Source organism: Hyperoodon ampullatus (genome assembly GCF_949752795.1).
Source record: "Hyperoodon ampullatus genome assembly, chromosome: 13".
Taxonomy (NCBI): Eukaryota; Metazoa; Chordata; class Mammalia; order Artiodactyla; family Ziphiidae; genus Hyperoodon; species Hyperoodon ampullatus.
The window spans coordinates 19,859,910-19,882,150 of NC_136926.1; the positions used below are offsets into that span (position 1 = coordinate 19,859,910).

The window sequence follows — 22,241 nt, forward strand, 5'->3', positions numbered from 1 at the left end:
GGGAGGGATGACTTAGGATCCCAACTCTGCCACTTCCTGGCTGTGTGGCTTTGGGCAAGTGACCTTGCCTCTCTGAGCCTTGGTTTTCATTTCTGTGAACTGGGGGTAATAATGCCTCCCTTGGGTCTGGATTCAGTCCTGGCCCCACTCTGTCCACTGTGACCCTCTGCCCCTAGCATCACTGGGGATGATTTCCTGGTTGGGACCTCAGTTTCCCTGAGTTCCCATCATCTGTCTTGCTCAGGTTCTCAGGTGAATCTTTGACACAGCTCCTGGAGGAGAACTGGGGAAGGAATGAGCTCTGAGCCCTCTGGGGCTATGACAGAGCAACTGGAGTTAGGTGTGGTGAGGCCACCAGTTCTTGGCAGGAGCAAAACCTGCTCTGACTCTGCACTTTGCATCGGGTTCCGCTGAGTCAGGGAAGGGCTCTCGGGTCTCTGTGCTGCTGGCTTTTAAGCTGCTGGACACATTGAGAGCTTGAGCCCAGGACAGTTATAGACTCTAGAAGGAGCACAGTTTGATCCTTGTTGAAGTGCCAGCTTGCCAATCCGTTGCTAAGTTAACCTAGTAGAATTCAAATGACCTACAGAATGATGCCGTTCCCTAGGGACTTTCCATTACATTGGGGTGCTGGGCAGGAATCCTCCAGTATCTTCCTGGCTTGCTTTATTCAGTCTTGTGGGCACAGTGATTTCCAGCCTAGGCAGGTAAAGGGCTCCTGCAAACAAAGAATACCTCTTATTGTGATGAACAGAAAATAAGACAGATCCCTCTGTCTCTTGTCAAATAAAGACAGTGTCTGTGTAAATGCTTCTGCTTCCTAGGCTTCAGATTTGCTCCCTTTGGCATTGCTGAAATTGTTGAAGGAGAAAATTAAGGAACTTGGGAGCTACTGTAAGGTTATTAAATAGAGGAGGCGGCTCATCCCTAGCGCAGGTGGGTGACCTGAAGCTGAGTTTGGGCTTCTTCTTGGTGGCACCTACTTGCTGCTTTTTGCACTGGGATGCTGCCTGGGCCTCCTGGAATCTTCCCACAGAAGCCTGACTCACATCAAAGTGCTTCTGATGACACTTGAAACATACCACTGGTCTTCGAGTCCATTTGGATACCATGTGGTGGCTTCCTAGGTTTTCTATTACTTTATTCCATTATTCTATTACTTTTTAAAGTAATTATTGTCCTTATTGTTTTTTTTCTGAAAGACGAATGCAAGCTGCATTCTCTGTGGTTTGTGTGTTTTCAAAATAATAGATTCGCTCTAATAATATAATATTGTTATTTACAGATGTTCTTAGTTGAACATTTAAAATCAAAAGAGTTTGGTGAGCTGGGTCGGGGCAGAGATCACAAATTCAGGTGTTATTTTGCCTCCATCACAGAGTCTGACAGACCTGGATTCAAATCCCAGCTCTGCCACTGATCAGCTGTGTGACTTTGGGCAAGTGACTTTGTCTCTCTGAGCTTCCGTTTTCACTTTTGTGAAATGCAGATAGTAAAGCTTCCCTTAAAGAGAGAGTTTGGTATCAAATGTTTTTGCTTGCCTGGCATCCTTGCCCCATTCTAGGACCAGCAACTTCTCCCATCTTCTGGGGAAATGTATCTCTTACGTTATAACTATAGTTATAGTCTATTGAGATTGCTGACATGCCCCTCCCCGCAAGGTGGGCACATGACTCAGTTCTGGCCAATCAGATTCCTTCCCTGGGAAGAGAGCAGTTCACTTTTTCTTCTGGGCAGTCTAACTAGAGGGGTACCAGCCTGGAGCTGCCTGTGACTATGTCTCTTGCAGGTAGCGGAGCAGGCATGGCTGCATCCAGCTACTCAAGTGAAGTCTTTAGAGCTCCATCTTTGTCTGTCTGGTGGTTCAACTCTTGTCCATGTTGGCTTATACAGGTCCCATGCCCATCTCTGAACCAATCATTCTGACTAGGCTTGACTGGCCAGAAGGACTCATTTGTCCATCCTAAAGCCTGGGGTGGTCAGAGAGTTGCTGAGGGTCATTCCCCAAGGGAAGATTAGGGCGCTCTTCCCAAAGAAGGGCAATGGGTCTTGATAAGCAAAGGCAACAGACTGACTCCATCCCTGGCAGAGAGAGCAACGTGTACAAAGGGGTGGAGCTGTGAAGAGACCTACTGTGGGCTCAGAATTCAGTGTGGCTGGAGGGAGAGGCGCAGGGTTGGGTGAATGACAAGAAAGAAGCTGAAGAGAGAGGTTTGGACTGGATCGTGAGGGGCCTCATGTGCCCCAAAAAACAGTGAAGTTTCCACATCAGTGGGATTATCCATGGAGGGGTGAGATAGGTCCTTACCACCTGACACCCCCCTCAATCCCCACCCCAGCACTGGACCAACTCTCATCTATAAGGGGCACTCACTAGATGTTTGATGGGAAAATGAAAAATTTTCAAATTCTCCAAGAGGAGGAGTTATAAAAAGGGAAGGATATTTTTATTTTATTCTCTCATAGAGAATATGCACATACTTATTAAAAGATGTAGTATTTGAGTGGTGACCACGGATTCAGAATTGCCCCAGGCACTTTTCATGAATAGATTTATCCTCACCACAGTCCTGTGAAATAGGGATTATAATAATTATAGCTAAAGTTTATTGAATACTAGTGCCTAACATTGTGCTAAGGCCTTTATTTATACACAGCATCTTAAGTTAATTCTCATAACAACCCTATGAGGTAAGCATTATTTCACACACACACCCATCTTACAGAAGTATACACCGAGGCCCAGAGAAGTGAAGTGTCTTGTCTGAGGTCACACAGCAAGGAAGCAGCAGAGGTGGGATTTGAAGCTGGGTGCGTGGTGATTTCATACAACTGTTGCATGGGCTCTTTTGGCTCCTCCTGAGATATTTTTATTTGCTCATTTCTGGCACGAGGATGATGCTCTCAGTGTCACTGGAGAAGAGGATGGTCCTCCGCTGGACCTCGGTCACGTGGAGCCACCTGAACATGGGCAGGAGGCTGGCCAGGACTGTGTGGAAGATGGCAGTCACATAGCCTCAGCCCAGCTGGCACTGACCACTGTGGTACACAGAGGAGGCTAAGCAGGCTTCCTTGGCAAATGGGGAGGCCAAGCTGATCGGGAAAACCAGCAGGCCCACAATGGTGGTGATGGCTAGAAACAGCAGCAAGGAAAACCAGTGTGTCGGTCAAGGGGCTCTGGGCTGCCTTTCCATCCCAGGACTTACTCATCCACCCTCCTATCCCCCCACCCATCCACTCACTTATTTATTGGCTCATCTATCCTTTTATCCACCTATCACTCAGCTTAGCCTTCCACCCATCTGTCCATCTACTCACCCATCCGCTCATTCTCTCCATTCCTACACCTACCTCTCCATTCACTCATCCATCCATCCATCCAACCAACCACCCACTTAGCCACCTGCCTTCCACCAATTCATCCATCCATCCATCTATCCATATTCCAATCTACCCATTTTCCCCATCCTTCCATCCATCTTATCTATTCATCCATTCTTCCAGTAATATGTCTATTGATACATCCATCAGCTCATCCACCTACTTACCCACCCTACTTCATCCATTCACCAACCCATCCATCCATCCATGCACTCATTCATCAAAACTGTTAGGCACTCTGTCAAAGGTACTAATGATACTAAGAAAATGAGCCGGACACCTCTGCACCTAGAAAGCACTCCCCGTGCAGGAGAGTCACGTGACCTGCAGCCACCCTTCAGCCACTCTCGTCCACTTGAAGTTCCCTGCACATGCCTTGCTCTTGTCTCTATGCCTTTGCCCATGATGTTCCCATTACCTGAAACACCCTTCTACATTTGGTTAACTCCCACTCATCCTTCCAGATTCATCTCAGTGATGCCTCCTCAAGGAAGCCTTCCTTAACACCTTCCACACACTGGGTCAGGTACCTCTTGGAGTTTTTCTTTGCATCCTGTGCTCATCCTCTTGTGCCAAATATCCACTGAGTTATAACTGCCTAATACACCCCACCCCTAGTAGACACTGGAGGACAAGGACTGTATCTCCATCCATTGATTCAACAAATATTTAATGAGCAACTATTATGTGCAAAGTACCGTGTTAGATGCTGGTGATATCAAGGCAGACATGTTCTTGCCCTCATGGAGCTGATGTTTTAGTGGAGAAAGATGCACAGTAATCAAGCAGGCAGATAAGATATTATAAAGCAGGCAGATAAGTGCTATGAAAAATGGAAAGCAAGGTAAAAGGAAGGAGACTCTAAGGAGAGGGAAGCTCCCTTACCTTGAGGACATGGAAGACCCCCACTGAGGCAGTGATATTTGAGCAAAGCCCTTAATGAAGTGGGAGGAGCAAGATGTGAAGATCTGAGAAGAGAGAATTCCAGGCAGAGGGAACAAGCTTGGGTTTCATGAGCAACAGAAAGCAAGCCAGTTTGGCTGGAGCATGCTGAGCCTGGCGGAGCAGGTAAGAGATGAGGTCAGTGAGCGAATGAGGGCTTCATCAGTGGAGGCTCATCGGTAACAGGAAGTCATTGGCGCGGATAAGCCAGTCCGAGTGGCATGGTCTGATTTCAGCTTTAACAGGACCCACTTGGCCAGAGTGTGGCAAACAGATTCTAGGGGGCAAGGGTGGCAGCAGGGATACGTGTGAGGTGGTCACCTCTAAACCAGGTGAGAGATGGTGGAGAATTAATTGGATGAAGGTTCAGTTAAGACCTGAGCTAGATCATCCCAAGCCGGTGTGTGAATTAGAGAAAAGCAGATGCAGCTGGGCAGACGCAGCCCTGCAGTTTCACAGCTTAGGAATTGGAGCACGGTTAGATTTCAGCAGCTCTCAACCCTCAGCTGGATGCCCTTGTGCAGTGTACAACCTGCCCAACTGTATATGATGGTCCTGGTAAAAATGATGCTAAGTGGATGGATGGGAGAGAAACAAAGGAGGACAGATTATTAAGACTGGGTTTGGATAAGGGCAAGAGAGGGTGATGTTAAGGATACCATTCCCTACCTCCAATTTCTGGCTTGTTAAAGGACCTGGAATAGTCTACAATCCTAGGGTTTATCTCTGAGATTCAACTAGGAGGCAAGACTCTGCTTACAGGCTCATTCATCCATCCATCCATTCATTCATTCATTCCACAAACATGTCTGGAACACATATGTGATAGAAGATTTACCTGCTGTTGCCTGCACCCCTGGCATTGGGCCACTGCCCCTCCTTGGGCACAGCCCTTTGGGGGCTAAGGCCCAGAACAGGAAGAGAATTGCATTGAAGGCCAATAGGAGTCAGCCTCCAAGGAGCATCACAGCTGAGACCTGCTAGGAAGAGAAAGGAGGGAGGGTGTTGTCTGGGGTGGGGGCAGTCTCAGCTCTCTCTGCTTAACTGATCAGCTACTGAGTCCTCAAAATCCCACAAGGTCAGTGCTGTTATTATCCCTGTTTTACATATAAACAAACAGAGGTATAAGGAATTGGAGTCATTTCCCTCAGAGCACACAGCTACTTAAGAGGTAGAGTCAGAATTAAGATCTAGATCTACAACCACCATACCCTCCCTTTATTGAGTACCTGCTATACAGCAGAGTCACCAAGAGAGGCACCTTTGTAATCATCGGTTTTGAAGGCTGTGTAATCTTCCTTAGAGGTGCTGAACTGGGAGTCCCAACCCATTGTGCCCATTGTTGAATTTGGCAATTTGCAGTGACTTTCAACACCTTAGCTGTGGTTTTCAAACCTAGCAGCGCTTAGACAGAGGATGACCAGGTAGGTGTGTACAGGTTGTGCACTGCACAACTCCAGGAGATGCGTTTGGGAGTCATCACAGAAATGCATATTGACTACAGTACTTTTCCAGCAGATGGCAGTATAGTGTCCTGAAGAAGGGGCACCCTTTTCCTAATTTGTACAAAGGCACTGCACGCTGGCAGCTGCCTTCAGGATCATCCTGGGTGTTTGCTAAAATGCGGATAGCCAGACCCCACTCTGCACCTAACGAGTCAGAGGTTAGAAGGAAGGTGGGCAGAAATTGGCTTTTTTTTTTTTTTGCTCCGATGGGTTTAAGAGTGCCCCACCGCCAGGTCCCAGTGAATCGATGAGACCATGCCTCACCTTCCAGGCAAAGTCAGGAATATCATCCAGGGACCTGAAGGTCCCACAGCTCTGGTTCCAGCTGTTACCCTGAGGCCAGGAGCAGCAGGTGAGGACACCACAGGAGAAAGTGGTGGTCTGGAACCAGGCAGGAGAGATGAGGCTGACTGAGGGCTGAGATGCAGGTTAGGGAAAGCCCCAGAGTTGCCCACACGCTGCCCACCATCAGGGAATGTCAGTGATCTAGAGGTCAAGGGACAAGATTAGTGGAAGGAGAGAAACAGGGGCTGGCAAAGGTGTCCCCCCTCCCCGGCCAGCCAGGGATCTGGTCCTGTCTTCAGATCACAGGTCATTAGCCTCCCTTCGGCCTGGGATGCACTTGGAGGTGTTAATAACTGGGGTGAGGGTGGGTCTTTTCCCTAACAAGTTCTGGAAGTCAAAACTCCAAATTTTAGAATGAATGTTAGTGCTTAAACAGACCTTGGAGCACAACCGGTCCTCGGGAAATGATCATCGCTGGTCCATGCAAGCCCCCTCTCATGTTTCATTAATTCATTCATTTATTCCTTCATTCATTCGCTCTGCCCATCAAGGCTTGCGCTTTCCAGAAGGTCTGCTTCTACCCAGAGGGAGCACCTTTTCCGAAATCACACACAGATGCTGTGTTTCTAGCAACCACCCTGCCCATCAGCTATCTCCTCTCAATCCCTGACCATTATTTAATGTGTATCTTTTTGTATGGAGGTATTTTTGCAAAATCAATATTGTTCAGTATATGTGTATTTTTCATGTATGTAAATGGCATTGTTTTATATATTGCTGTTTCACATGGTGCCACATATGTCCCTTGAGGGATAGTCAGGTGGCACTTGAACCCAGCCTTAAATGCCAAGAGTTATTTAGTTTTCAATTCTCCTTCAATCCTTCTCTATACACCAAGGAGAAAATTTCTGTTGGAGCTAAAGTGTCTTAATCATCTCTCAAGCATCTGTCAATCTCCTCTTTTTAAAAGACAGGGAGCCTTGAGCAAGCAATGGGGTCTAGTGAGATTTGGGGGATGTAGTTGGATTTTCCTTGTATTTGTTGTGGTGTTTTTGTTCTATTTTTTGGCATGATACTGGTTATCCATTTTAAGTTAAAATCTATTTTAAGGAGAAAGAGAGTTGATTTCAAGTCCAGTCTTACCAAAATAATAATAGAGGTTGGATGAGGAGGCTGAGGCAGGATGGTTTGCTGATAGCCAACATTGTCATTGATGGTCAGAAGTGAGGCCCAGAAGGGCTGAGGCAGGCTAAGGGCACCCAGGGTCAAAAGCAGCTGAGCCAGCCAAGGGCACCTACACAGACTTTCCAGGACTTCAACCTTGGGTTTCACTTTGGGGACTCTAAGCCCAGCCAGCACTTTAAACGTAGCCAGAATCCTGGGCTTGGAGGCCAGCCAGTCCCTCTACCACTTCCCAGCTGTGTGACCTGGAGCAAGTTGCCCCATTGCTCTGGGCCTCAGTTTCTCCATCTGTAAAAGCAGATTCTAAATCCCAGGGGGCATGTCGTGTTGGGTTCAATCACTGAGCAGGATGATGTGGTAGAAAGAAGCACACAAACCATGTTTCCCCCACATGACCTTGAGGAGGTCACCTCGTCTCTCTGGAAATGGGGGTAGGGGTGTTGTGAAGGTTCTAGGGGGTCAGATGCAGGTGTGTTGCAGGGAGAGGGGCTGAGCTAAGCCTGGGAAGGTAGGTCAGGGTAAGGTGACACAGACATTTTATTCCCAGGATTAGAAAAACCTCATGGCATCTAGCCAGCAAATGAGACACAGCCCCTTGAGGAGGGGAGGATGGATTTTTGTCCTACGCCAAAATCAGCCTCAACTTTGGGGCTGGCAGGATCCCGAGGGGTGTAATTCCAGCCAGGAAGCTGGGGAGCCCAGAGCTGACTGAGGCCCGTGATTTTGCCTCTCTCTGGCTGCCCCAGTGCCTCTCCGGGCGTTTCTGACCTTGAAAGAAGTTTTGTTCTCCAGATAATGTGCTCAGTGTCACCTGGGAAAATCACACCAACCGTCCAGGTGCCCAGAAACTTAAATGAGGCATTATAACCCGAAACCACATCCGGCCAGGCTTCAATTACCTGGAATCCACCTAAGGGAAACATGAAAGGGTTTGAATATTTTCTCCTCCAGCTCAGTGCTTAACTGTTAATGGCAGTTGACAATTCCTGAGCACTCATCAAGCCCCATTCTAAACTCTTTCAGTGCCTCATTCAATTCAAGACTGTGGCCCCTCTATGATAGGATGGGTAGTACTGTTATCTGAGTTCCCATTTTACAGATGACAAAACGAAGACTCAGGAAACGAGTGGTGGACCAGGGACTCAGACTCAGGGAATCAGGCTCCTGACTCTGGGACCTAAACCCAAAGTGATATTAAGGAATTAGTTTAAAAGTCAAATACCCCAGCGTTTTTTAGGAGCTAGCCGGGGTTAGAATTTGGTCAACCCTCCCACCTGCTCCAGCCAGTGAGCATGGATGGCCAGGGTAGCCATAGTCAGCCATGGCAGGAGGGGAACTGGGATTTGGGTATTTAGAGGTGGCTGCTAGAGCCGTGGTATGTCCCCACAGCCAAGTCCCTTCCTCCTCCTGGTGTCCATGTCCTCATCTGTGAACTGGAAGGAATTGATCATTCATTCATTCAACTTTTATGTGCCCAGCCCTAGGTGACCTTCACAGATACAGTGGTGAACAGAACATAGTGCCTGCCCTCAAGAAGCTTAGGGTTTCATGGGCAAGGCAGACAAACAGGGTGGAAGAATATGGTCCATCATCCATCCATCCATCCAGTCAACAAATATTTATTGAGTATCTACTATGTTCTGAGAACTGTTCTAGGTGGTGGGGGTTTAGTAGTGAGGAAAACTGACAAAACCACTGTCCTCATGGAGCTTACACTCTAGTGGGAGAGAGAGACAATAAGGAAATAATATATAAGATGCCTGATGTAAATAAGTGCCACAGAGGAAAATGAAGCTGGGAAGGGTGATGGTGAGTGACTGGGGGATGGTCAGGAAAGCCCCATGAGAAGGTGACCTTTTTTTTTTTTGTTTGTGGCATGCGGGCCTCTCTCACTGTTGTGGCCTCTCCCGTTGCGGAGCACAGACTCCGGACATGCAGGCTCAGCAGCCATGGCTCACGGGCCCAGCTGCTCCGTGACATGTGCAATCCTCCCGGACCGGGGCACGAACCCGTGTCCCCTGCATCGGCAGGCGGACTCTCAACTACTGCACCACCAGGGAAGCCCAGAAGGTGGCCTTTGAGTAAGAGCTGAGGGAGGAAGCCATGTGGATTTACGGGGGAGGAAATTCCAGGCAGAGGGAGGAGCAGGTGCAAAGGCCCTGTGGTAAGCGTGTACTTGGCATGTTGGCGGAAGCAAAGAGGACCCGGTAACTGGAAGGAATGAGGAAAGGGGGAGAGTGGTGGGCCTTCTAGGCAATGACAGATCTTTGGCTTTTACTTTCTGAGTGAGACGGGGAGTCTGTGGGTGGTCTCGAGCTGAGATGTGACGTCACCTGTCCCAGTGTTTTAAAAAGATCACTCTGGCTTCTGCATGGAGGAGAGGCAGAAGGAAGGGCGAGGAAGAAGCAACCAGAGGCAACTTCAGTCGGTCAGGTGAGAGACATCAGTGGACCCGAGAGAGAAGAGAGAGGGAGGGTGGGGGCGGATTCTGGATCTTTGTGGAAGGAAAAAGGTAGGTTCGGCCAACCGGCTTTGCTTATGGATTGGACTTGGAGTGTGAGGGACCAAGAGGAGGCAAGGATGCTGCCAGGGCTTTTGACCTTGGCACCTGGAATGGAGGAGCTGCCCTTACTTGAGATAGGGAAGCTGCAGGAGGGTCCAGTTTGTTAGGAGAGGTGGAGATATATGAGTGTGGTGTAGCCTAAATGAAGTCTGAGATGTGTATTTCGCCAACCCATTGATCAACAGATGCAAACAGACACAGCGTCACACCAAGAGAAAGCCCAGGGCGATTTTGGGGCAGGCACAGAGGAGGGGCACCTGATCCAGCCTGGGTGCCAGGTGACATCCAGGCTGAGATCTGAAGATGGGCAAGTCGGGTTTAGGGGAGGACTTTGACCCGCATCCCTTGTCTCATTTTCCTAGCTGCACAGCCAGCTCAGCCCGACTTCTGGTGCTTTTCCAGCTCCATTACAAGTTGGCTGTGTGAGCTGGTCAAATTATGATGTAATGTAATGGCTCTGTTTCCCCATTGCAGTGGACTAAGTGTTTGTGTGCCCCCCAAAATCACATGTTGAAATTCTAACCCCAGTGGTGATGGTATTGAGAGATGGGCATTTGGGAAGTGATGAGGTCATGAGGGTGGACTTATGAATGGCATTCGTGCCCTTATAAAGAGACCCCAGGGAGCACCCTTGCCCCTTCTGCCATGTGAAGACGTAGCAAGAAGACAGCCATCTATATACCAGGAAGCGTGCTCTCACTAGACACTAAATCTACCTGATCTTGGAATTCCTAGCCTCCAGAACTGAGAGAAATAAATTTCTGTTGGTTATAAGCCACTTAGTCTGTGGCACTTTGTTATAGCAGCCTGAGTGGACTAAAACACCCACCTGAAGAAGAATGGCCATATCCTAGACCAGTGGGACTTAACTTTTGGAAGTGATGAATTCCTTTGAAAATAAGATTTAAAAGCATGGATGCATTCTTCATGCAGACTTACTTGTACACACACACACACACACACACACACACACAGTATTGTAATTTCAGGGGCTCATGGACCCTTAAAGCCCATTAGGGCTCCTGGACAATACTTTCCTCTCTCCCCATCCTGACCTCACATCCCTCTTCCCTCCAGACTCACCACACTTCAGGTCAAGACCCTCCAACGTGGCCACTTCTTCTCAGGCTCCAGCTTTGAACATACGTCTGCGACCTCATAACAGGTGTCCTTCCGTTTGAAGGAAACATTCAGGCTGCTGAACAAAGCCCAAGTGTGTGATAAGCTGGCCTGAGGGGTGTGTGTGTGCGCGCGTGTGTGTGTGTGTGTGTGTATTTTCCTTCCCAGTTCCTTAAATCGACAGGCTTTCACTGGGCTGCTGGGTGGGTTGGGCAAAGAGGGAAAAGCCAGCCCCAAATCAGGATGGGGTGAGGGTATGGGGTTTCCTGGGTAGGAGAAGGCATGAATAGGGATTAACCGATCTACGATTAAACACCAGGTGTTGAAATTCTTGCCACTGTGCTCTCTACCTTTCTGCCTTGGTAATTCTAGTTGAGGGATATTTCTCTGGGATCTGGATATCTACCCTGCAGGCTGTAAACTTGCGGAGAGTAAGCACTGGATCTGAAAAATCTTTGTCCCCCACATTCAGCATAAAACTTGGCACAGGGGCTTCCCTGGTGGCGCAGTGGTTGAGAGTCCGCCTGCCGATGCAGGGGACATGGGTTCGTGCCCCAGTCCGGGAAGATCCCACATGCCGCAGAGCGGCTGGGCCTGTGAGCCACAGCCGCTGAGCCTGCACGTCCGGAGCCTGTGCTCCGCAACGGGAGAGGCCACAACAGTGAGAGGCCCGCGTACCGCAAAAAATTAATTAATTAATTAATTTAAAACAAAAAAACTTGGCACAGCATAGGCGCTTGTCTTGTCTTTGCGGTAAGTGATGGAAGTGCAGCTCCAACTGGCTCAACTAGAAACGAGAAATGCATTGGCTTACATAACTGAAAATTCTGTGGGACAGCTTCAGGCACAGCTGGCTCCAGGTGAACAAGCAATGGATCTCTCTTTCTCTCTCCATCTCTCAGCTCCATTTTCTGCTGAGTTGGGTTCGCTCTCAGGCAGATTCTAACAGTGTTGGCTTCTGGTGCCTCCAGGATTAGCAGCCCCAGAGAAAAGAAAGCTCCTCTTTGCACATAATTGCCGCAATTGCTGTGATTAATGCTCACTGGACAAGCTTGGGTCCCATCATTGTGGCCAGGGAAATGGGATGCTCTGATTGGCCAGACCTAGGATCTGGGCTCAAGGATTAGGGATTGAGGGTTGGAGAATGGGAATTAGAGTAAGCATGTCATGAGGCTCACCGCACTAGAACTACATGGACTAAAGGTGGGGGATGGGTTGGTTTCTAGGAGGAAAACCAAGGTGCTGTCAGCAGAGGATGGGCCGTGGATGCTGGGAAGGTGAGAACAAGAGGCGTCACTCTGTTGCTATAAATGCTGACATGACAAATGAGACACATCAGTTGGTGCTGTCAGAAGCAGGAAGGTTCAGTGATGCCTGAGACCGAGGCTCAAGTCCCAGCTCTGCCACCCACACTCAGTGTGGCCTTGGTCAGGGGATCTCTGCTTTACTGGGCCTCAGTCTTTCCACTGTAAAATGAGAGCCTCTGGAATACACCAGGGTTTTGAAGAGATGATTGCCAGGGTTTTTTTTTCCCACTCATTCAGTCATGTATTTATTCTTTTTCTTTTTCTTCTTTCAATCAGTATTTGTGGAAGGGCTTTGGAGTTAGTCTGAACTGGATCTGAATCCCAGTGTGATATCTCTCAGGCTTGATGGATGCACCTTCTCAGGTGTGCTTAGCTGTGTCCTTCCTGGCCACCCAGCGGCACTGGATGCCATCAGCCTCCGCTCACCTGCCCCTGCAGGTGGCCTGGGTCAGTTGCTGCAGCCACTTGGCCAGCTCAGCCTGCGGTGATGAGGCCTGAGTCGTGGCTTGGTCTCCCAACGACCCCAGCTGTGGTCCAGTCCGACCTGACTGGATCCTTGGCTGGGGGTTGGGAATAGGGTTCTGCTGCCTCCTCTTCTAGACTCAGGTGAAGCTCTGGGTGTAGAACTGGCTTCCCTCATGGCTGCCTGGAGGTGTAGGTAACACAGCTCAGACATGAGGAGCAGTTGGGCCCAATGGTCACTAATGGCAGACAGGAAAGGGGACGGGCCAGCAGACGAAATTCTTGCCCTTCATCCCTGTATGTTTCACGTGGCTTCTCCAGAGATGCCCTGAGCGGTGGAACTCCCGGCCGTATTTTCTTGGAAAGCTGTGGCCAACTTAGTAAGACACGTCTTGTATTTGCTCTCCCTCCTTCTCAGTCTCACAGTCCCTTTTCCTTCACTCTTGTTAAGCTGGGATTTCATCCCTAATAAGGCATTAGCTTATAAATCTTGCCTCAGGCTCTGTTTTATAGGGAACCCAGGCTGTGTGACCTTGAATGATTTACTTAACCTCTCTGAGCTTCAGATCACTTACCTGTGAAAAGGAGATAATATAGCATCTCTTATAGGATTGTTGTGGCGTTTAATGAGACAGCTCAATAAATTACAGCTTTCATTAGTATCACTACTGTGAATGAGGCATTGGATTGTATCATGTGAAAACATTTATTCAGCGTTGAACTCCATGAATATTTATTGGGGGTCAGCTCTGATTCAGGTATTATGCTAGTCTCTGCTCCCAAGGAGCTCACAGTCTAGAAAGTGAGACAGAGAAGTAATTGGGCAATTACACTACAGTGTCATCAGTGTCTAGTTGGGGCTAGAAGACTCAGAAGCTTCGGCATGGGGGTCAGGGATGGTCGTCAGGGATGGCTTCTTGGAGGAATTGACTTTAAAACTAAGATCTGAAGGACACATAGTTGTTACAGATGATGGAGGGCAAAGTATTCCAGACAGAGGCCATGGCATGGGCAAAGGCCTGGTGTTGAGAGAAAACATTTCAAAGAACGTACTGGCTCTCCCCTTCAAGGAGCAGGTAAATTACAGGAGAAACAAAATGAATAAATATACATCAATGAAAATGTGTGAATATGGTCTTTGCCAAGGAGTGTGTGAGTTCTAGCGCTGTCCTGTTCAATACAGTAGCTGTAGCCACGTGTGGTTACTTAAGTTAATTTAAATGAAATAAAAAATTCAGCTCCTCGGACACAATGGCCAAATTTCAAGTGCTCAGTAGTCATCTGCGGCTGATGTTGGACAGTGCAGATATAGAACATCTCTGTCATTGCAGAAAGTTCTATTGGACAGAGCTGCCAGAGAGTCTGAGAACAGAGCTGCCAGTTCAGGACAAACTTTCTGGAGGAGGGGGCAAACAATGGCAGAGAAGGGGTTCTGGGAAAGTCCCTGGGTGGCACTGTCCTCTCTCCTCAGGAAGAGAAAAGCCAGGGCTGGGAGTGGTGGGTGGGGTATTGGCTCTGAAAACAATGTACAACCTGACACCTCTTTGGTCAGGGTGTAATCTCTGGGTGTGTGCTGGCTGGCAGCCTCTCACCTGGGAGGGAAGACACAGGAACGCAGAGAGAATCAGCTAAGGTGGGGCTGAGCCCGGAAGTCCCGCCCCTTCTGGGGCCAGGAGGGCTCTGGGAGTTGTAGTTTGGCACATCTGGGATTTCCCCTCAAAGCTTGATGTGGGTAGAAGAACTGACACTGGGCATTTCTTGGGGTGTAGAGTTAGGGGTGGTCTGGCTAGGGCTGGGGACACATCTGGGTTTGGGGTTTGTGACAGGTGGCAGAAAAAGGACTGTCTTCTCCCTCCCCCCACTTAAGTTCTGGGATAGAGAGGAGAGGCCAAGATGGAGGACTAAGCTGGATGGAGAGCTGAGAGACATCCAGTTCAACAGAATCCTCAGCCCACACGTTCTGGTTCATTGAGATGTGCCTGGGAGAGACAGGAAGTTCTGATAAGGTTAGGGAGGAGAGATAGCAGAGGGTACCCTATCAGCTGTTGGTCATTCATGCATTTAACCCAATATTTATTAAGCACAGTATTTATTGAGCACTTACTACTTACCAAGCTCTGCTCTAGGCACTAAGAATAAGGAGTGAACTAAAGAGATAAAAGCCCCTGCCTCCAGAAGTTCTAGAGAGGGCAGCAGACGATAAACAGTGATTTGCCTTTGCTCATACAATATACATGTAATGCAAAAGTCCTGCTTAAAGTCCTGATTTTGAGGCATTTTAACTTTCAATCCAACCATTCTCTGTCCCCCACCGCAAAGACTCCGCCCTGGGAGTGGTAGTCGTATTTAAAAGCCACTCAGTTGGGTCCTACTGATGGCTGTTCTCAAGACATCCAGATACAGGAGATTATTCTAAGATGTAAGACGTTGGGACTTCCCTGGTGGCACAGTGGTTACGAGTCCGCCTGCCAATGCAAGGGACACGGGTTCGATCCCTGGTCCGGGAAGATCCCACATACCGCAGAGCAACTAAGTCTGTGTGCCACTACTACTGAGCCTGCGCTCTAGAGCCCGCAAGCCACAACTACTGAGCCCACGTGCCACAACTACTGAAGCCTGCCCACTAGAGCCCGTGCTCTGCAACAAGAGAAGCCACCACAATGAGAAGCCCGCGCGCAGCAACGAAGAGCCAACGCAGCCATGGGCGTCATGGGCCACTGCCTCACCACTTCTGGGTTCCATCACTGTGGGCAAGTCTCAGGCTGCTGCTTGATAAAATGCTGATACTTACTCCAAAAGTGCAGATTAAAAGAAACAAGAGATATGATGTGTGTATCTCCTGTAACAGGGGTGCCTTCTTACACACACACACAAATTGAGAGAAAGACAGGTAAGAGAGATCCCTGCCAATTCTGAAGCCACACAGCGTGATGTTCTTTTTCCTCTCTTTGACTTTATTGAGGTCTAACTGACGTACAATAAATTCATGTATGATTTTAGGTCCTTCAGTTAACTCTCCGTACATTTCCTTCCTAAGGAAGGAAGCACGAGTCACAAATACAATTCAATTTATTAGTGCAAATATTGTTTACAATGTCTGTAAGCTCCCCGAGAGCCTGTATATTGCCAGATGCTTCACCACTGGGTCCCTGACATCCAGCATACTGCAGGTGCTTAATAAAGACCTATGGAATGAAATGAGTAAAGGATAGCAAAACAGGCATTTTCCCACTCAGGAGCAACTTCCTTCGATTCTCTCAACTTGTCCAAAAAGTCTCTATATGCCTCACACCTCGACCCCCACCTCAACACAATGGCAGCAGGCGTGGCATACAGTAGGCGCCCCAGCGGGAGTGAACAACCTCCTGCCAGGCCCCGGGTCGTGCGGTCCCGGGTGCAATTCCCCTGATTGCCGCGAGGCGACGCGAGCGCCTCGCGCAGACCGCCCCCCAAGCCGGCGCCCGCAGCCCAAGAGATGCAATGGGCGAGGCTCTACCGTGCGCCTCCTGAGTTCCCGGGCTGCATTAGGCTCTTGGGGGCGCAGACCCGGCGGCCGGTCGGTGTCCATTGCGGGGGATCCCAGCCAGCGCCGCGGGCTGACCCCGGGAATGCGGGCGGGGATCATGAACAACGTTCTGAGTCCGGCGCGGCGGGGTGAGGGCTCGAGGGCCGGGACCGCTTCCGGGAGCAGTGTCGGGGCAAACTCGCGACCTCTGACCTGTCTCACCGTCCCCCGGCCCCGGCGCCAGCCGAGAGCACGGGTCCGCCGGCAGCGCTCCGCCCCGGGGCCCTCCGCGCAGGCGCCCTCGGCCACGGTTCCCACGGCGACGGGGGCGCTTCCACGCCCGAGGCCCCGCCCCCAGCAGGCTAGGCTGCGCCGGGCCGCGGGCGGCGCGGGCAGGTGCCACAGGCTGCGGGCAGGTGGAGGCGCGGCGGGCCGGCGGCGGCGGCTCTAGGGTAGGTTGAGTGGCGGCCGCGGTAGATGGGGGCAGGCCATCCGCCCTCTGTCCCCGGCCTGCGAGGGGGCCGGGGAGGCGGCGGCCGGCGATGGCCGCCAAGTTTCTGCTCGGCTGAGGCCCCGGGAGAAAAGTTGGCAAAGTTGGCCGGGGAAGAGGTGGGGACCCGGTGGATCTCCCGGGGCTTTGAGTCTGCGGGGAGGGGGCATCTCGATTTGGGATCTGGGAGGTCTGTCTCTCGAGACTTGGGAGTGGATCCCGCGGGAAGATCCCTCACTGGGCAGCCAATGGATCCCACGCCACCCGGTTGAAGACTTGGAAGTCGATCCCAGGAGTGGATCGGGCGCTGGTGGCCTGGGGTCCCATTCGATCCCCAGCCTGGGGGTGACTGTGGACGGCGATTGGAAACTGGGAGCTAGTTGATCCCTCTCCTCTGACCCCCACTGGTCCGAGCCTTGGGAGTGATTCCGAGACGAGATCTGGTGGCCGGGAGCTGGGGTATCGCTGGAGATCCGTACCCAGCCTGGAACTGCTAGGATCCGGACATCCGTGCAGGTTGGAGGCCCAGGAGGTGGACACTGGGAAGCAGGGGTGCTGATCGAGGCGGAGCCCGGGGCTAAGGGATCCTGCGGGCACCTGGGGCGGTGGAGAGAACAGCGCGTGGGGCCCCACGGGCTCCGGGGCTCCGGACGCGCCCTCCCCGCAGGGCCTGCGCACCCCTCCGCGCGCCTTCTCAGGGCAGAGGCGCCCTGATGGGATTAAGGCTCAATCCCCCTGCTCCCGGTAGGCTCGGGTGGCCCCCACCCCGCTGGCGGCGCTGCCTAGGGCTACAGGCGGGACCCAGGGGAAGGGAAGCGGCCCGTTGACCCCCGAGCCGGGCCCGACCTTTCCACACCCTCCTAGCACACACTCGGCACGGAGCCGCGGCGCCGCGCCCTGGAGCCCTGCTTCTCCGCTGGTCGGTAGCCGGTCGGTAGTGGGGCTGCAGTGTGACCTCCGCGCGCCGCCTAGGTGGCCAAGGCTTCCTGCCCGCGGGACTGAACTTTCTCCAGACAGGAGCTGCCATTACCTTTTGGAAAGGAAAGGGCTATACCTGTTGCACAAAGAAAGTGCTTTTTCTTTGCAGCTTCTTTGTGACCTTGGACAAAACACTTAACCTCTCTGAGCCCAGGTCTCCCTTTCGGGCAAAATGGAGTGGGGGTGGGGGTCACAGTCCTCCCTCGTCTGGGTGACTGGCAGGATTAATAGGTATAAAAGGTATGAAACAGGTACAGGCTCTGTAAATATTAGTGGGCCCTCATTCTGTGGTCTCTCCCTTGTCTCATCCCCCGCCACTTCCCCTCGGGTATCTGAAGGAAGGCTCCAGAAACCCAACTCGCTGTCTTTTTTAATTGCAGGATTAGGCAGATATTTAACTTAGTCTTTCTTCCAAAGGGGCTTAATTGCCTCTCTGATCCCCCTTGCAGAGAGAAGCTCTAGGGTTTGGCTAATCAGTAACCAGGGCATTTGGACAAGACTTCTCCCTTGGCCCAGCTTTCCCTTTGCTAATCCATCGAAGCTCCTGGACAAACATGCATTCACCCCCAGACACCGGTGTCTCATCCTTGGGACAGTTCCAGAGGGAGTTGTGCATCCACTAGCCACGGTCCTGGTGGTTTTATGGGGAATCCTTTCCAAAGGATTTGCATGCTTGACAAGGGTGCAATTATCCTAGAGAAGTACAGGGTTTCATTCAGTACAGTGTCTGGACATGTGAGAAGCTCATTCGGTCAACCAGTGTGTGCATTGAGCACCTACTATGGGGCAGACACTAGAAATGGTGGACCCAGGGCAATATAGGATCTGTCCTCCTGGCTTGCGATCTAGCTGTGAGCCATCAGCTTGCCCTGCAGTCCAGTGAGGCAGCTGTACTGATTCTTGATGTTGGGGGTATAACCCTCACCCCAGATTCTGAGTCTGGAGGTGCCCCCCCACCCTGGAGATCCTGGGGCCTGGCTTTTATTCAGGGCTGACCTTGGCAGGAGAATGGAACAGCCCACTATCTGGCCATGAGCCTTTCTCCCCTCTCAGCATCACCAGAATACATCTCTGACCATCTCAGAAAAAGAGCCCCAGAGGAATGTTTAAATGTGCATTCATTAATTAATTCATTCAACAAATATTTCAAGACACCATGTCAAAGAGGAGGCACACCCTTAAGGGGTAAATTCTTTGTGAAAAGAGGCAGTTGTCCAGAAGGAGAGAGCTGTGGTAATGGGAAGAGGGGCTGATGGCTTCTGACCTGGAGTGGGGGATGGTGGGCAGGGGGTTTGTTTCTTGGAGAGCGTGCCCGTGGGTAGAGGATGGCGTTATGTGCTGGAAAGAGGGAACAGAAAGGCCTTGGCGCCTGGACGGAGGAGGGAGCATAGCGTGTTGGCTGGAGATCCTGGCAGGGGCCAGGGCAACCATTCCCAGGGGTTTGGACTTTATACCGGGGCACTGGGGCACTGTGGGAGTTTCTCTGGGGGAGAGGGATGGAGTCAGATGTGTGTTTTGGGAAGCTTGCCCATCTCTTGGGGAGGCTGGATGGGAGATGGTGTGCCAGGAGGCTGGAGACTGCTCGAAAAATCCAGGTGAGAGGTGATGACGGAACTGAACTTGCATAGCGACAGTGGTCAGTGTTGTGTTTCAACAGCCACGCAGTTGAAGACCCCTTCCTGGAGGCATGGCAGTCAATCTGGAGAAGGAAACCCCCAGTGGAGGTGGCTTGAATATTTTAAGTGTCAGTATTTCATTCAAGTCAGCAAACCTTCCTGAGCATCTGTTGTCACCTGCCCTGAGAGGGTCATAAACATCTGAGGGGACTTTACCTTGGAACCCTCACCACCTTCCTGTGTGAGGGGGTGGGGCTCGTCATTCCCATTTTACAGATTCAGGACTTAGTGTTGTGGTGGTGAGGTCTTTGTCAGCTGCCAGTGGCAGAACAGGGATTTGAACTTGCTTCCAGCTTGCAAATTGCGGATGTTTGGAGTTAGGGAAGTTGAATAGAGAAGCCACAAATGTTGGTGAGGTTGGGTCATGGTGCAGCAGGGGTAAACCCAGGGAGGCTTCCAGGAGGAGGCAGGGGTAGAAAGGAGGGAGTTGGCCAGGGAGACTTGGGGGCAAACCCTGGCGCTGCCCCTTCCTGGCTGTGGTCTGAGGCCATGGTATTTGGTTTGAGACTCAGTGTCCTCATCTGTAAAATGGGCTCATGATAGGATACTCCCCTCTCTCAAAGGGTTGTTATACAAGTTAAGAGAAGCAGTGCGTGGACATTACCAGGCGTAATGTCTACACTGGTCTGTGCCCACTAAGTAGTGGGTATGATTATTATAATAGATGTCATCACAGCGTGTCATTAGATATATATATATATATATACACTATATATATATATATATATATATACACACACACACACACTTGAGCTGAGTCTTAAAGGAGGAGAGGGCAAGAATGAGGACATTGCAGGCAGCAGGAGCAGGACAGGCAAAGGCAGGGCCATTAGGAGAACTGCGTGCTCATTGGTATACCCAGAATACAGGGTGTGTTGAAGAAATAAAAGTTAGACCATGGGCAACAAAAATTCTCTTTACACCCCCTGCCACTCCCTAAATACCCAAACAGGAAGGCTTTGGCAGGTTTGGGATTGAGAGGAGGGCAGGGGGAATCTCTGTCCAAGAGTTTCACATTTCTTCCCCCACTCACCCATCCAGATTATAGGAGTGTGACCCCAGACAAGCCATTCCCCTCCTGAGACCTCAATTTCTTCCTCTGTAAAATGGGAGGATTGGAGAGAATGTAGAGAAAGCACGTAACACATCAGAACAACTGCTTTTCACTGAACCCTTTACATCTGCTGGATCCTGGGCGAAGCTCTTTTGTTCTTTTTTTATTCTTCACAACAAACACAGGCGATGCCTGCTTTGGGGACCCTTGATTCTGCAGTTTATAAAACTGAGGCTTTGAGGGGTCCTTCTGCCCAAGACCATTACCGAAACTCCTGTCATTTACAAAGAAGCTAACAAACTTTGAATTGAGAGATACACACACATGCACACAAATTTTTTTTTCCTTCAATGTGATGGATATTTTATTGAGCATCTTCTATGGGCAATTCAAAAGAGCCTCTGCCCTTAGGAATTCACTCCACAGAAATCTGGTCAATTGGATGGGAGGAAGGGAGGGGGAAGGCAAAGTGAGACAAATACGGAAATGATTATGGATTGACTTCTGGGAAGTAGTTATCACTGCCAAATTTGCTAATTGCTCAGTTGAGTGAACTTTGAAATGTTGTACAGCCTTGTCTCCACTGAGAATATAAAATACATCCCCAAAGGCTGATCTTTGGATATTTACATCACTGAGTCAGAAGAGATACACATACACACACACACACTCACACACACAGTATAATAATAACATATAATATATATATTATTGTAAAATAACATGTAACATACCAAACACTTCAAAGATGGCAAAATGATTTTATGCTAAGTGAAAAGTAAAATCCCACCCAAGACCCCCAATCCCATTTCTCAGAGATAATGCAGTCAGCAGTTTCCCTCGACCCTCCAGAAACTTTTCACATACATATGCTCTGTTTACTTCTTTCCAAGCCCTTATCACACTCTGCTATCTTAAGTTGTTTTGGGGTTTTTTTTTTTGTCCACTCTGGAACCAGATGGAAAGAATTGCATCTTGGTTCTGCCACTTATTGGCTGTGTGACCTTGGGCAGGTGACTTAACCTCTCTGAGCTGCAGTTTCCTCATCGGTAAATGGAGATAATAACGGGTCTTACCTCTGAGGGTTGCTGTGAGGAGGAAATGAAAAGGGACTGGCACATGGTCAGTGCTCGGTATGTGTTGCTTGTTATTATTATTCTTGTTCCTTGTGGTGGTTGTAGTGGAGGTGGTATTGCTTCCTCCCCCTCTAGATGACGCTCCAAGAAGGCAGAAACCCTATTTGTCTTCACTGCTGTTTCCTTAGTAAACAGTTGTGGAATAAAGAAATGAATCAGTATATGTGGACATATGCTTTGAACAACAACAATCCTAAGACAGAATTTCACGCAGAAATTAAAAATAGATGTGGACCCATTTTAGACTGTGTTGACTTACTGCACTCTTTTAAAAAACTGAACAATACTTCAATGCATGAAGGTGCTATTAGTTATTGAGCACGTGCCCTGCTGGTGGGCATTGAGTGGTTTGTTTTCTTGCTATAACACACAGTGTCACATCCCTGCTCATGTGTCTTTGCATACTTGTTGTAGTCGATGGGAGGACACATTCCAAGATGGGAACAGTTAGGATAAGGGGTGTTTAGAATGTTGATCTCACCTGCTCAGTTTCCCTCCAGAGTGGCTGTACCTTTCCTACTCCTTCCAAGGCTGGAAACACATAGTCCTTTGTGTCAGTCAGGTTTCTCCATGATAATACTGTGTAACAAACATCTCCCAAATCACAGTGAATTTTTTTTTGTCTGCTTTGGGTCTTTGTTGCTGTGCATGGGCTT

At 49.9% G+C, this 22,241-nt stretch overlaps 1 protein-coding gene across 1 annotated transcript; it reads right to left on the bottom strand.

Moving 5' to 3' along the window:
- Positions 1-2,870: 2,870 nt before the first annotated feature.
- LHFPL7 (LHFPL tetraspan subfamily member 7) lies at positions 2,871-6,297 on the bottom strand (the record flags this gene model as incomplete). Its single annotated transcript, XM_079717991.1, is given in 6 exon segments — positions 2,871-3,017; positions 3,021-3,133; positions 5,162-5,270; positions 5,274-5,300; positions 6,093-6,239; positions 6,241-6,297. Coding segments are annotated over 6 exon segments (600 nt in total).
- Between the last annotated feature and the right edge of the window lie 15,944 nt (positions 6,298-22,241).